The sequence below is a fragment of the Ornithodoros turicata genome, chromosome 4, assembly GCF_037126465.1.
Source record: "Ornithodoros turicata isolate Travis chromosome 4, ASM3712646v1, whole genome shotgun sequence".
NCBI lineage: Eukaryota > Metazoa > Arthropoda > Arachnida > Ixodida > Argasidae > Ornithodoros > Ornithodoros turicata.
Window position 1 is genome coordinate 72,236,651 of NC_088204.1, and position 14,357 is coordinate 72,251,007.

General features: G+C 47.6%; 1 protein-coding gene across 1 annotated transcript; it reads left to right on the top strand.

Annotated features, from left to right (window-relative positions):
- Positions 1–7,529: 7,529 nt before the first annotated feature.
- LOC135391849 (uncharacterized) lies at positions 7,530–13,899 on the top strand. The gene is made up of 2 exons (XM_064622360.1): positions 7,530–10,259; positions 10,332–13,899. The coding sequence occupies exon 2, from the start codon at positions 11,755–11,757 to the stop codon at positions 12,844–12,846; it is 1,092 nt and encodes a 363-aa protein (XP_064478430.1). The 5' UTR covers positions 7,530–10,259; positions 10,332–11,754; the 3' UTR covers positions 12,847–13,899.
- The last annotated feature ends 458 nt before the right edge of the window (positions 13,900–14,357 follow it).

Consider the following 14,357-nt stretch of genomic DNA (forward strand, 5'->3'; position numbering starts at 1 on the left):
GTAATAAGGTGTTTGGTGTTGGCTGAGTTGCAGATCTTGCTGCATCTGGAGTTTTGTTTGCCGAATTGTGTTTGTGCTTCGGGCACAAGTCATGTCCATGTCATGCGCGCTTCCAAGGTGTCACACAAGACATTCTACCATATCTGGAGTATCTTTCCACAAGTGAGTGTCATTATTCACTAACACTCCCTAAGACCTTTATTGGAGACACAGAAATAATCAAACCATTATTCCTATTCATAGGCGATGAGAATTGTTGCGGTGCCATAGGTCTTGCTTCTGTCTAATATTGCAGGTTTCCCCACCATGACCCCATACTTTTGAGACAGTGGCTTCAAAGCAAATCTGAGCAGTCTTTTCACCCTTCTCAGACTCAAAGGATATGTTCCAAACACTAGGAGCTCTCATGCTTTTACATTAGCCACAGCAAGAAATGGCTGAAGCCAGGTGCTATCCCCACTATTTTCTCCTGGAAACAGGGCAGCAGCGCGGTAGTATATTAATTTTATTTTGTGCTGCAGAGAGTTCAATACACACTTTCGATGCATTGGCAGCGTTTGCAACTGGTCGGTGGTCCATGATGTTTATTCTACACTTGACTTTGTAGAGAACCTATTTAGGGAGAGAACTCGGTGCTGCCATACACCAACTGGATATAGGGTGGTGGCTCCCCGTATCAGCTTTCTCGGCCGATAGGGAAGGGGGAAAGTGGGACCGTAGCCTTAACGAAGAATATATCGCCGATTAGTTATTGAAAAAAAGAAAGAAAGAGAGACCATTTGTCATGATGAAAAAAAAAAAAAAAAACAATTCTCACCACAGTTAGAGTAGACACTATGTATTTAGTGTACACACCTACATCAGGTTTTCAAATTCCTGCAGTGATCCTATACATCATGGCGGTTAATAAACAAGCAAGCTGGTGCCTTTGGGCTCATAGATTGAGTCACATACTGCTCATGACGACGGTAACGCAAACAGTAATTGAGTTCTAGTGAACAAAACCGTCATTCACTGCATCTTCCAGTTTGCACAATTTAGGGAAGCCGAAGCCGTCATTTACACTTTCGACAGGCCTATTGAAACATTCTGGGAACTTTTTAAACGTGTTTGGTACATCAACACATTGCCGAATATTCTTTTTGTCGTCAGTTGGATGCATCAAGGTGAGCGTATACGACAATGAGAAGGGCCATTTCAAGAGAGAGTCTTTGGTGCCACGACAAATATGGAGATAACCACCTATGTACATTATGCCATCAAACTGTTCGAATTTCACACTTAGCTTTACGGAGTAGCCACACAACACAAAAACATCAGAGTAGGTGCCGGTAGACCTCTCCTCCTTCGCTTTCTTCTTAAGCTCGTCGACGTCTTGGATGTGAAAAAAGGCAACGTTGGCTCCGTATCCATTTGAATCCCGTAGAGTATGGAGGATATGTTTCATGCTGCTCAGTTTGTTGTCGGTTGATGATGAATGCTCTTTTTGCAGTTCGATCAGAGCTGTCAGCCTCTCCCGATTTGAAGCGACGGTATCCTGAACTACGATGCCACGTGCAAATTGGTCGCTAAAGTGGTCGCTAAATCGGTCTTTAATAGAATATAGCACATCGGTAACTGTACGCACGGTAGAGGCCAAGTTTGACACATCTTTCTTGGAGAGCCTATGTTCCTCTTGAATCGTGCAGAGTACTTGCGCACAATTCACAACACACTCTTTTGTAGTGTCGATCCCGACAGTATGTCTATTTAGGTGGTCGTCAATGACATCAAGCTTATCGGCTATATCTGCAAGTGAAGCGTTGATCTCACTTCCAATCAAGCCAGCGCTGCTGTCAATGTCAACATCTTCCCTCGGTCCATTTTGTGCACCGCATTCTTCTTTCATGTAATGGCTGATTACATCTTTACGGAGCACCGTGGCACAGCACTTCCTACATGTTAATGAATGAAACCCACAGTCATTCAGGAAGTGAGGTTTCATTCGTTCCAGCGATCCGACGAAATTACATCCAGGTTTAAAGTTGCAACAGCGCACCTCCAGTTTCTGCAGAGGGGTCGTTGCGATCGGTGAAGTTTGCACTTCACTTTCAAGAAAGCTTTGCCTGTTAAGCGGACAGTATCGGTCAGTTCGAAGAACGCTATGGTAACATACCTCACAAAGGCAATGCAAACACTGGAGCCTGAAGATCTTATCGGGAATGACGGCGCACAAGTCACACGATATTGCCGCTGGGAGAGCCACAAATTACAAGGGACGCCACGCTAGGGCTTCAAAGTGTCCCAGAAGGTAGCTTTCGGAAGACATCTCACTGTTCAAAGCGAAGTCTTCGTCGAATATCTGGCACAAGCGGCACAAGACGCCTGATCCTGAGAGGAGAAGCGGGTTTCGCCGCCGCGAAAACAGTGTCGCCGTTGGCATTTGCCGCCAAAATCCTACTACTTACTTTTCATTGGCTCTGGTCCTCCACGTGACCTTTCTCGATCATAATTGGCTGAGGCTCATTTAACCGGTTTCGTTTCCACCGTGGCGCCGGGGCAGGGTCGCCACACCAGTCGGAGGAAAAGTATGGAGATCACTTGTTAAAAAGTATGGAGATTTCCGTAAAAATCTGTAGATTGCAGTAAAACATACAATTTGTTTAATTAACACCGTTTTTAGGCCACGATTTAGTGCGTTTCGTCGTCTGACATTTTGTATTTCGCTCTTCGAATCGAAACAACGGAAATATATGATGGCAAAAGTTATTGAGGAGCTGCGCAGGATGGATTGACTCTCCCGGGTTCAAATCCTGATGCCGGCTGTACTGTCTGGGAAGAACCGAGCAACAAGCCGTCAGGCAAGTCACTCAGAATTAGCACACCACCACCTTGTCGGTGCCATGTTCGCTGCCAGTGCGTCGGCGACTGCGTGAGATCTATTTGCTTCCAGTGGAGGCATCAAGAATAAGAAAAGATCAAGTATCATCACCAGACAAATCAATACATAAGCGATCTAACCCTGATGGTTACGGTAACTACATCGTGAGTGCAAACAGCCTCAGTGCCACGAGTGATACAAAATAGCAAACATTACACACTGACAGTCATACCGACACACCACGAAGCAATGAAATTAAAAATTCATTGTTTTTTTGTTTTTTCACCCCAGAGTGGAACATGGTGAATCGGGCTTCTCGTCACAACTTTTTTAACGATTGTCCTAAGATATGACAACATAGCGTAAACGCAGGCTGGCTGGTGCATGAAATCCATGAAACGAGCCTGAGCATGGCAACGATCTTCGCGTATGTTCGTGTATTTCATTCCAGATTTGTTTTCATCAAGGAGTCAAAAATCTGTAGATTTCAAAAATAATCTGTAGATCTGTAGATTTTTCCGGAAATCTGTAGATTTCCATACAAATCTGTAGATGTGGCAACACTGCGCCGGGGAGAGTTTTTCTGGCACCGATTCTCGGTACACAGAGGGCGAGGAGAAGTAGGAGCACGTGGGAGAGAACGCGACACAACCGCGCAGGCGCACTCGCTTTACCCGTCGTCATGACAACGACAGACGCTGCGTCTGGTGTGCTATCAGGCGCGCGGGATCTCTGTAGCGGTGTAGTGATTTCGTCTTCAATTGAATAAAAATGGAAAGAGGGAGCCACGGAGGAGGAGAGTTTTCATTTTCCCGGGGGGGGAGGGAGGCAAGGGCGCACTGCGAAGTAAGTACTCTGGAGGGGGGGGGGGGTATGTTTATGAAGAAATAAAAGAAAGGAACGATAAGCCAGATGGATGTCGGCTTGTTATTCCAGATAAAGTGAAAGGGCGAAAACAAAAAAGGGAAAGAAAAGAAGAAAGGAAACCAAAACAAACAGAAGGAAACAAAAGGAAAAGAAAACTGCAGAACAGAAAACTAAAGCTGAAGAATCACACACTCTGGCGGGATCCTATGATGTATGCAGAACTGGTATAGAAGTAAGAGGAAGGAAGAACAGCAAAAAAAAAACAAAAACAAAAAAAAAAAAGAAAACAGAGAGAACGTAAACAGTGAACATGTGCACAACTGTAGGCATTTCGCCTTTGAAAACTGAGTGCAAAAGGAACAACATTGAATCCTCGGTGTTTGACCCGAAATGCGCGCAATATAATGAATATGGTCAATGAAATGGAGCAGCGGGAGTTGAACCCGCTCCCAACGGATATGCGTTCCGACGATCCTACCGTAACACCTCACTGGCAGCTGCTGGTACCTTTTCGACTGCTGCGTTTCATTGATCTGATTGCTTTGGGCGAAATTCAGGCTATGTGTTGTGTCGTGTCTGTGTTTCTTCGTCTCACCTTCTACTGTGATAATGAGTATGGTGGGCGGATACATAGTTTACAAATTGCAAGATGCATTTTCGGGGTTGGTGCCTCTTCGCTCTTTTAACCCGGGCGCGCCGAGCCCCAAAGGTTGGTGTCAGTCTCTTAGCGGGACTTCCCGGGGGAGGCGGCGCCCCCCTAGTTCATTTAGCATATTTCCGTACAAGTATTCATTACCCGCCTACACGTACGGAGACGGGGGAGACGGCTCGAAACTGCCGAACCGAACCTCCATACACACATCACTGGCCGAAGTCGAACGTAGCGTCGTCGCGCAGAAACCCAACGTGAGCGCCGAGCGGCACAGGAGACGTTCAGACGTTTGTGAATGTGCCGAGCACAACGATACACTGTCTGTTCACGAGAAGCGTTAAGCATAGTTCACACTACTGCGTTTTATTGCGTGCGTTATAGTTACCGTGGCAACAGACGCGACACTCCACAGCAGAAGACAAGGAGCTCGCCCGAGCTGAACTTTCTCCGACGCACGGCCGTGAGCTGGAACCGCCTTTTACGTGCACCTAGAAACAAAGTGATCGAAATCCCCGATGCAAGATAAACTACTGTAGATAAATATTACCTGTCTATGAAACACAGTCGTGCACGAGACTAACGTGGACAAAACCACGCTAACATCTAACTTGTACTGACTTAATAATAACCTAACCACCATGCTGTTCCGTCGTGTCCGCCCTGCTAAGCCTAACGGCCGCTAAAATGTGGGTTTCGTTCTGTTGTCTTCCAGGAGGAGCAAGGAGACACATCGTTAAACTGGATAACTGGTTTATTCAGTGTCACTACATTCACACTTAGTGGAACCAACCCACAGTTACAGAAAAGACGCTACACTTGCGTCTTAATGAGTCGGCGTTCGGAACTCGACTGACTCAGCAAGGGTTCCCGGGTTATGATATTACAAAAACACACGAACCAAAAAGGGCGAGACTAAACAAATCGGCAGGCGCTTTCGGCAGTGGGCACCCTCGTGATCTATCAGGTGACGTGAAGCATGTGATGCGGTATCGGGTAACCCTAGCAGTTGTCTTGAAGCGTGCTATCCGGTGCACGAAAGTGTAAACTGAAAGTGGAGAAGCAGCCTTCCTGCAGCCCAGGTGCGCCATAGGTCAATATCCCCTTATACGCTGTGGCCTATTGCCTGCGGTTGTGACATTCGTTCCTATTTTTTGACTCGGACATCCTGACAAACTTAACTTCCTCGTTAAGCGCGTGCGTTACCATAAGCGATACACAATAACACAACTTACAGAAACTTCCGTATAAAGCAATCATAAACAAAGGCCATTACTTTAGCATGTCATAGACGTACAGCTCGAAGCAGAGTTAACTGGAACGCCGCGTCGACCAGCGGAGCAAGAAGGGAGCCACCCTGGCGGCGTCTAGTAGAAATAAAGGGCGAGGAGGTTTTGACATTTCCATTCTACTCGGAGGGGTGTTTGCTGTGGCGTGCCGAAGAGTGCGCAATCGGGCTGGCGTTATCAACGCTGCGCTCGTTTGGTTTTTGCGACCGTGTCTGAGGGATTGCGAAGAATCGATGATATCCCGATGGCGCGAGGCAGGTAAGCACGTGCGAACCAGTCGTCTCTCACCCCTCCCAAACTTCCAAAATTACGGCGAAGTTATCCAGACGACGAAAATTTTCAGAAAAAGGACTGATGTGGGGCAAAAAAAATAAAAAATCAAAATAAAAATGCGATTTACGAAAGGTGGGAGACGCAAATTGGGGAACATGCAGTCGAGGTACGAGCGAACCTCTGCTGACGAAAATTTAAGTGAGGACAAAGGTCATGGTGAATTTGTCTAGCTCTGATGATAATTCACTACACCAATAATAAAAAACCTTCCTCCACGGAGACTCCCTGCACGGTGTGCCAGCATGCACACACACAAAAAAATGTGTGTGTACTAATTGGCTGTGCTTCCGAAAAACTCCCGAGAGACGCGATATGCTACACCATGAAAGCATTGTTTTATTATTATATTTAAAAACTCATTACGATGCTTTCGCGATTACCATCACTAATTATTTCAAGCATCTTCGCATCCTCTATTCCGGGCACAGTAAATTTTCCGAACAGAGACAAGCTGTTATTCATTTCATTCGATCACAAAATGAGCGTTTCGGATGACGCGTGCCCATGCGCCATCCGCGCACATGCACACAAACAGGCGCAGCGTTGATAACGCCAGCTTGATTGGGCCCTGTTCGGCACATCACAACGAACACCTCCCCCTCCCACACCTCCCTCTGACTGAAATGGAAATGTCGAAACGCCCTCTCCCTTTATTTCTGCTAAAGGCCGCCAGGGTGGCTCCCCTCTTGCTCCGCCGGTCGAAGCGGCGTTCCAGTTAACCCTGCTTCGAGCTGTACATTACGAAAGGCATACAAAACGAAAGATACATAAACTTCTCGCAAGGTAGCATATTATGCTGGTGCCCGACAGTTAATACAAGACATATGCTTGGTATCTTTCGGGAAATTTGCGGCTTCTCTGTGGTCTCGACGGGGCTGTGTCTTATCCCGTGTCACAGTCTTCGTTCTCTTCCTCTGAAGAGTCGCTGTCGTCGTCTTCAGTGTGACTCCGGCTGTTGCTGGTTCATCCTTTCAGTTGGGACACGTGTGCAGTTGTTGCAAACCAGCGTCCTTTGGTTTCTCCGAGCTGCATCACTCTGTACACGTGTCCGACGGAAGCACTTGTGTGATGACCAGTGGTCCTCGATACTTTCGTTGTGTCTTAGTTGGCTTCCCGGTGTGCTCCGGCTGTCGCGTCATGGTTTCGCCAACCTCGCATTTTGTCGCAGCAAAATGACGCTTGTCGTACGCGTTCTTCATTTTTGCCTGCTCTTCTAGGAGCTTTCGTCGCAAACCCTCTCTCAACTCCTCGGCAAACGTCACCTTGCGCGAAACAGTGAATCTAGCGCCACATAACACGAAAATTGCGAATAGCGGAGGCGAAAACCCCGATTCAAGATCAAGTCGGCTTGTGTGCGCGATAGGCGACGGCGCGCGGCACTGACTTCACGCTCAAGGTCACGTGGTAAGAGCCGAGTCGCCGAGTCACGTGGGCCTCCGCTAACGGAACGGAGTGCAAAAAGTGAGCCCCATCGTACTTTGAGCGGGGAAATTCCTGGCGCCTGACCGTTGTCGTTATCTGTCGACTGCGAAGCAAACGTAAGGGCGTTGTTTCGCTGGCTCTGAAGGATGTCGTCCGAAAAGTACCTCGTGGGCTTCTCCAAAAGACTGGATTTCAGGCCCATTGAATGTGTGGATCTGCATTTCACGAGATACTGCTGTCTCTGCAACGTCGTTCCCAAGGTGACTTTTGATTGATTTTAAAAGAAAAAAATGGAGATGGTAGTCTCGAGCCACTCGGGACTGGCTACTCCAGGACGCGTTATTAATAAAAGAAAGGGAAACTACACTAACCTCTACGCTTTGAAACGCTTTGAAAGAATAAATGAGAACATCATCACCGAGCTTGTCACCAAAAGCGAAGTCTCAAGGCACTAAAAACAAAGCGTGTCACAATGTGTCAAACAGGTCCGTCGAGACAAGAAATTGCACAAGGGCGCGCATGGCAGGTATGAGCTGATTTGCTGGCCAGCACCCAAGAACCTTTTCGGTGGAGTATGGCCGATTATCCAGGCGAGACAGGGACGACACAAGGGTACATCGGTGTGCACTGTACCTCGGGCAGTCTTGGAGTATATGATCCACGTCCTCAACTACATCACACAGACTGCAGTTGGGGGACGGGACCATGCCGAGCTTAAACAAAAGTCGTCCACTGTATGGCACGTTGAGGCGAAGCCTGTAGATGAGCGACGTGATGGGTCGAGGAAGCGCTGACGGCATATAAAAACGGAGATCTGGGTCCACCCTGCGCAGGAACGACGTAGAAGGGACACTTCTGCGCCAGTGTTCACTGCACAGACGTCCCATGAGAGCACCAATTGCTTGCTTCGCGTCCGCTTGGGTGAAATACGTACGGTGCGTCGGTACGCCTCGTGCCACATGAGCCCGTCTCGCAAGTAGGTCGGCAGCCTCATTCCCAGGGACGCCACAATGACCTGGGATCCACTGCAAGGTGATGTTATGTGTCTGTGTGACAGCACATGAATACTCCCTGAGGACGTCACACACCAGTGGAGCGAGGGAGCTCGAGCCCAGGGTGCACTGCAGAGCTTGGAGGGCGGTTTTGGAGTCACTGTATATGGTCCAGTGCATCGGTGGTTGACGGGACACAATGAAGGAAAGTGCCATAAGAATGGAATGCAGCTCGGCCACAGCAGCCGACGTCGGGTGCGACAGCTTAGCGCTTCGTTCAATCGACAGCTCAGGGATTACGAATGCACAGGTAGAGCCGGTCTGTGTCGATGAGCCATCAGTAAAGATTTTAATTCTGCCTTCATCGCGATGAAGCAGACTCAGGGTGAGTTGGCGAAGAACAATTGTTGTAGCCGATTTTCTGGAAGTCAAGCCAGGGACATTGACATGCACAGATGGTGCCTGAAGGGCCCATGGAGGGACTGCGGGTAGAACCAGTTTTTTATGCTTTGGAATGAGGCTGCGGTGAGCTAAAACGGCTTGGCAGTACCCGGATGCTGGTCGCCGAAGAATGTCGCGCACTAATGTGTGACGGTAGTGGCGAGTGGAGAGCCTCATGTAGTGCCCAAGAGATTGTGCCGTCCGCATAAAGATCAGCGAAGGCTCCTTGGCTTCAGCCATGACAGGGGCAGTTGACGTTGATTTGTGGACACCAAGGCACTGTTTCATGCTCTTTGCAAGGACGGTTTCCAACACTTGTTCAGACGAAGGACAAAGACTATGCAACACTGGAAGATGGTACATTAACATTTGTCGTATGAGGGACCGGTGCAGACCAAGCAATGCCCTTGTAGAAAGCCCCCAGCGGGCACCACAGAGGTATCGCAGGACACTCAGTCGAGACTCAGCTCTACCTCTCAGACAACGAACCTCCGCTCTCCAGGACAGACAGCGGTCAAGAACCACACCAAGAAACTTATGGTGTGTAACACGCCGCACGACATTCCCACCTATATGAAGCTGAAAGTTCTTCAAATGACGGCGAGTAAAAGGCAAAAAAACAGTCTTCTCATGAGAGAGGTCCATGCCTCTGTTTTCCAGGAAAGCAGCTACAACATCAAGGGCACACTGTAAGCGGCGCTGTAGCGCTGGCCACTGCTTGCCGGATGTCCATATGCATATATCGTCAGCATACAAGCTGATGTTGACGCCCCGTGGCAAGAGAGCTGGTAGAGCAGCCATCACGACATTGAAGAGGAGTGGGCTGAGGACCCCGCCCTGTGGGACACCTGCTGTTGTGCTGTGATGAGACGTTTCACCATCCGAAGTCATCAGAAAGACAGTTCTACCACGTAGATAGTTGGCTATCCACCTGAGAGCTCGCCCAGTAACGCTCAGGGAGAAAAGCTCATGGAGTACATGGCCGTGGCTTGTAGTGTCATAGGCTCGCTTAATATCAAGGAATGCTGCCACGGTTAGTAGACCATCCGATCTAGACTGCTCTACGTGGGTTACCACATTCAAGACACAATCCATTGTACAACGAGCTCTCCTGAAACCTGCCTGCGCCGGGTGTAGGAGCGTCCGGGACTCCAGAAACCAGTCAAGGCGGTCCAATATTAGCCTTTCCATTACCTTGCCCAAGCAGCTTGTGAGGCTAATGGGACGAAATGAAGCCAGTTCCCTTGGCGACTTCCCTGGCTTCAACACTGGGATAACTCGAGCCGCTTTCCATACGTCAGGCACGACACCAGTTCTCCAGGAGTCATTAATGAAGCACAGCAGTTTTTCAAGCGACGCATCCCCTAAGGAGGCTATGGCCTGATACGTAATCCCATCGGCCCCAGGTGAGGATCCTTTCCTAGAGTGGGAGATTGCTGACTGCAACTCGTTGATGGTAAAGTCCAGGTCCATGACAGGGTCACAAGCCATGCAGCCAAAATCAACACCACTAAGGGCATCAGCAACCGATTGCTTGTGGGCGTCAGTCGAAGAGGCGCAAGATGGTCGTGTGAGGAGACAGCAGAACTCTTCACCAGCTGTAATTTCTGAGATCTTCAGATGAAGCGCGAGAGCTCTGAAGGGAGCCTCCTGCTCAACAGGGCAACTAAGTGTCTTAACAATCTGCCATATTCTTCCGGTAGGTGTATAAGGGGAAAGCGTGGAACAGAATGACTTCCAGCTTTTGCGACCCAGGCGCTGGAGGTGTTTTCGGATGATGCTACGAAGCCTACATACTTCCTGGTAATCCTGTTGACTTCCAGAACGACGGAACCGGCGCTCTGCTCGGCGTCGTATTGTTCTTAGGCGTTCAAACTCGACATCAACACTTGAATGCGTTGCTGGAATGGGGACCTGTTTTGTTGCGGTAGACACGCTGGACGCCAGAGCACAGTTAATATCATCCAGACTTGTCGCAGAGCGAAATAAATCTTCAGCTGTCGTGTTAAAAACCTTCCAGTTAGTAACTTTCTTGGTCTTACGGGGGCCTCGCAGCCCAGAGTAGCAGACAAGCAGCGGCATGTGGTCACTCCCCATGGTGTCCATATCTACTACCCAGTGAACCTCCCGGGACAACGAAGGAGAACAAAAGGTGACATCAATACAGCTGGAGTACAAGGGCCCACGAAAAAAGGTCGGAGAGCCATCATTTAAAACGATGGCGTCAAAATCCTCCAAGTATTGCTGTAGCAGCCGGCCCCGTACATCATCATGCGAGCTTCCCCATGCAGTACCATGAGCGTTGAAATCACCACACACGATGAAATGATTATGGAGAAGCCGAAAAAAATCCGTGAACAGCTTATCTTCAATGCGTACCGACGGAGCAATGTATACACTAGCAACAGTCATGCGTCTAGAGCGCAGACGCACGCTGCACACGACATATTCAAAATCATCATCCGATGACCCACCAAGGAGTACACTTGGAATGTCTTTTCTGACGCACAGCATCGCCCGACTAAGCCCTGTGCGTCTCTCAGAGCGGTATATAACGTAATTTGAACTTAGGTGACTTTTCTTTTGGGATGCTTGCACGCTTTCTGCGAGCTGTGCTACGGGAATCTTCTCGGTAGCGATCGACGCTGTCCTCTGGACGAAACTGACTTTGAGCAGGACGGTGTTTCAAAGTTTGCATTCAAAGCGAAACATCTGGAGAGAACAAATGTTCGGTGCTTCAACGCAAAAAACGGGTGCAACGTCGTAGGAACGATACAGGAGGTGGAGTCTCACTTCTTTGACGAATGTGCCTACTATGCTGTCATATGTACCAGGTGCAAGGCCAGTGTACTTCGTCGGGACATTGTCAGTCATTACAGAACATCGTGTCATCAAGAAGACATGTCCTCCGTTTCCTCTACTGGAGTCCACGTTCCAATCACCGGATGTTCGTTCGACCCTGTCAAAGAAACTTTTGTCTCCGCGGAAAGTGTTCTGAAGGAGGTATCAACCGTTGAACATCAGCTGCATGGGTATGCCGAGGAAATCGACAGTTTAAAGGAAATGGCGTTGAGGAACGAACAACTCCTGAACAGGCTTCTCGAGAACCAGGAGCGTGTTGCTGCTGATGTTGGCAACACAGAGAGCAAAGTGACGCAGCAAGTGCAGGACCAAGCGGAGATTAAGGGGTCACTAAGAGGCGTTGCTGAATTACTCTCAGTGGTTGAACTGCAAATGTCATCAATAAGCCGTGACAACGTCGCTACAAGTGCAGTGAATAAAAACGTCGAGCAAGTGAGTGAGCGAGTGGGAAACTTGATGGACACGCTCCAACAAATAAGTGCTACATTAAATGATGTGAAAGGAATCAAAGGGGAACTGAATCCTCTGTTGCAGTGCTCCGCGGAATTGACAAAATTTATGAATGCCGACGAAGAAGCTAGAGAAAAAATGCCACTCGTGAAGGCGATACTCGGAACTTCCACAGAGATTGGGATGTACACGTTGCATTCCTCCGCGGTACAGCAGAAGATGGAAGCTTTCTTTCTTATTAGAAGCTTTTCTGGGACGCTATTGAAAATGTCACGACGAACGTTCACTTTTGGCATAAACCGTCCTTCTGATGTGTTTGTACTGTGCGGATACTCTGTGAGGTTGAGCGCACACTTTACTGCACCCAAGAGGCTTTCGCTGCGATTTGCACTGTGCATGTCTCAGAACGATATCATTCTCCAGTGGCCCTATACAATCCCCTTCACCTGTAGGTTCAAGCACCCAAAGGACTCAGCGAAGGACATCGTATGCCGTACAGTTCACCCAAAGGCTGACTTAAATGGTAGTCGTAATAATGGCGCATATTGCAGGCCAACCGATGCTGAAAACGATGCCGTTCTTATTGAACCGGCGCCATCCATACTCCTTCTAGAGGCAGATGGCTTCATTCATGACGATTCTGTCTGCATTGGCATAAGGCTTCACCCTGAGATGGCGTGACAAATATCTTCCAAGAGTGCGCCCCGTCCGACATGTCAAAGCTCGTCTATACACAAGTATATTATGTACTCTGTTGTTTCTTCGCAGCAAGAGTCATCCTGACAGGAGGAAAACGAGTAATTATTTCGCAACTTGCTGCACGGCAGTGATGTCACGGTGTGTGAGCACGTTATGTCCTCCTTCACGCTCTTAGAAAAAAGGGTGGAGCAGTTACACCTTTTAGGAAGTAATAGTTGTTGCATATGTTGTGCCAAAAAAGGCTGCAAAGTTCTGCCTGCTATCTCACCCCCAAAACAGAACTTCACCGCATAGCACGTTGTCCGCCAACCATTGCCTCGAAAGATAGGGTTATCGCTTCCCATTCGGTGAGCGAGGGGTGGCGTCAGAGATGGGCAGAGTACCTCAAAATTCTACTTCAAGTAAAGTACCAAGTACCTGGTGTCATTAGTACTTCAAGTACAGTACAAAGTACCCAATTCCAAATGTACTTCAAGTAAAGTACTAAGTATTAAGCAAAATACTTCAAGTACTCATCAGGTGCTTCGTCAATTTAATTTATCACTTTGCATTTCCCTGTTTAGTATCTTTGTCTTCCTTCTTTTGGCAAAACTTCAACGCACTTTCTTGACAAATGCTCTGAAACCATAAAGTCCTAGGTTAAGTACTAACCCCTGTATATGAACTTAATAGGATGTTGTAATTTGCAGTTACATGTAGAGAGGTAATCCGTTAGCTGTGGTGCGATTATGCAAAATAGTAGTATGCCCTGACTGATCCAAGGTCACCCACCTAGTGTGGTGTTCCGGTACTAATCTTCGGGTATAAGAGGCTAGATAATGTCAGGGTGGAAAAGTACAAGCCAACAGAGATTATTCATTTCTTGGCATTCCTTGCTGCTTTTTCGAATACATGTTTAAAAAAGAATACCAAGAAAATTAAAAAATGATGAAACACGATGTAAGCTTTCATTTTTATTCGACTGTGATGTGCAGCAATGTAATCCATGTGACCAATTAAAAAAAAACGTAAAATGTAAGAATGTAAGCATGTGTGTCTTTCCGAGTGTTCATCATGTAATGCAATCACACGTTGTGATATAAGTTGGTTATTAACTGCCAATGAAGGAAACAATATAAAAAAGCATAGAACCTTGTATTGGCAGAACTGAAATGACAATTGATCAAGTCATTGTGCTGCCGGTTGCAGTATCGTAATGTGAGCGTGTCTTTGCATTGCATTCGTTTTACATAACCGTAGAAGCGTTGATACTTTTTCAACATTTCAAGCCTCTCAACAATAGATTTGCTTCAACAAATATGCTCTTTAAACGCACAAAAATCCTTTTGGTAAAATGTCATACTGGGAATCTTGTACTGCATTCCACAAGAAGCGCTAAAATGACGGCAAGACGACGAAAACTCAGAGATTTATAGCCCTATCTGTGTGTTTTTGTCATCGTCTTGTCATTTTAGCACTTTTAGTAGGGTGCATTTTTGATACCCACTTATGAT

What these genes read in the sequence shown, in the direction of transcription:
- LOC135391849 (XM_064622360.1), top strand. Translation starts at nt 11,755, where the DNA reads ATGTCCTCCGTTTCCTCTACTGGAGTCCACGTTCCAATCACCGGATGT.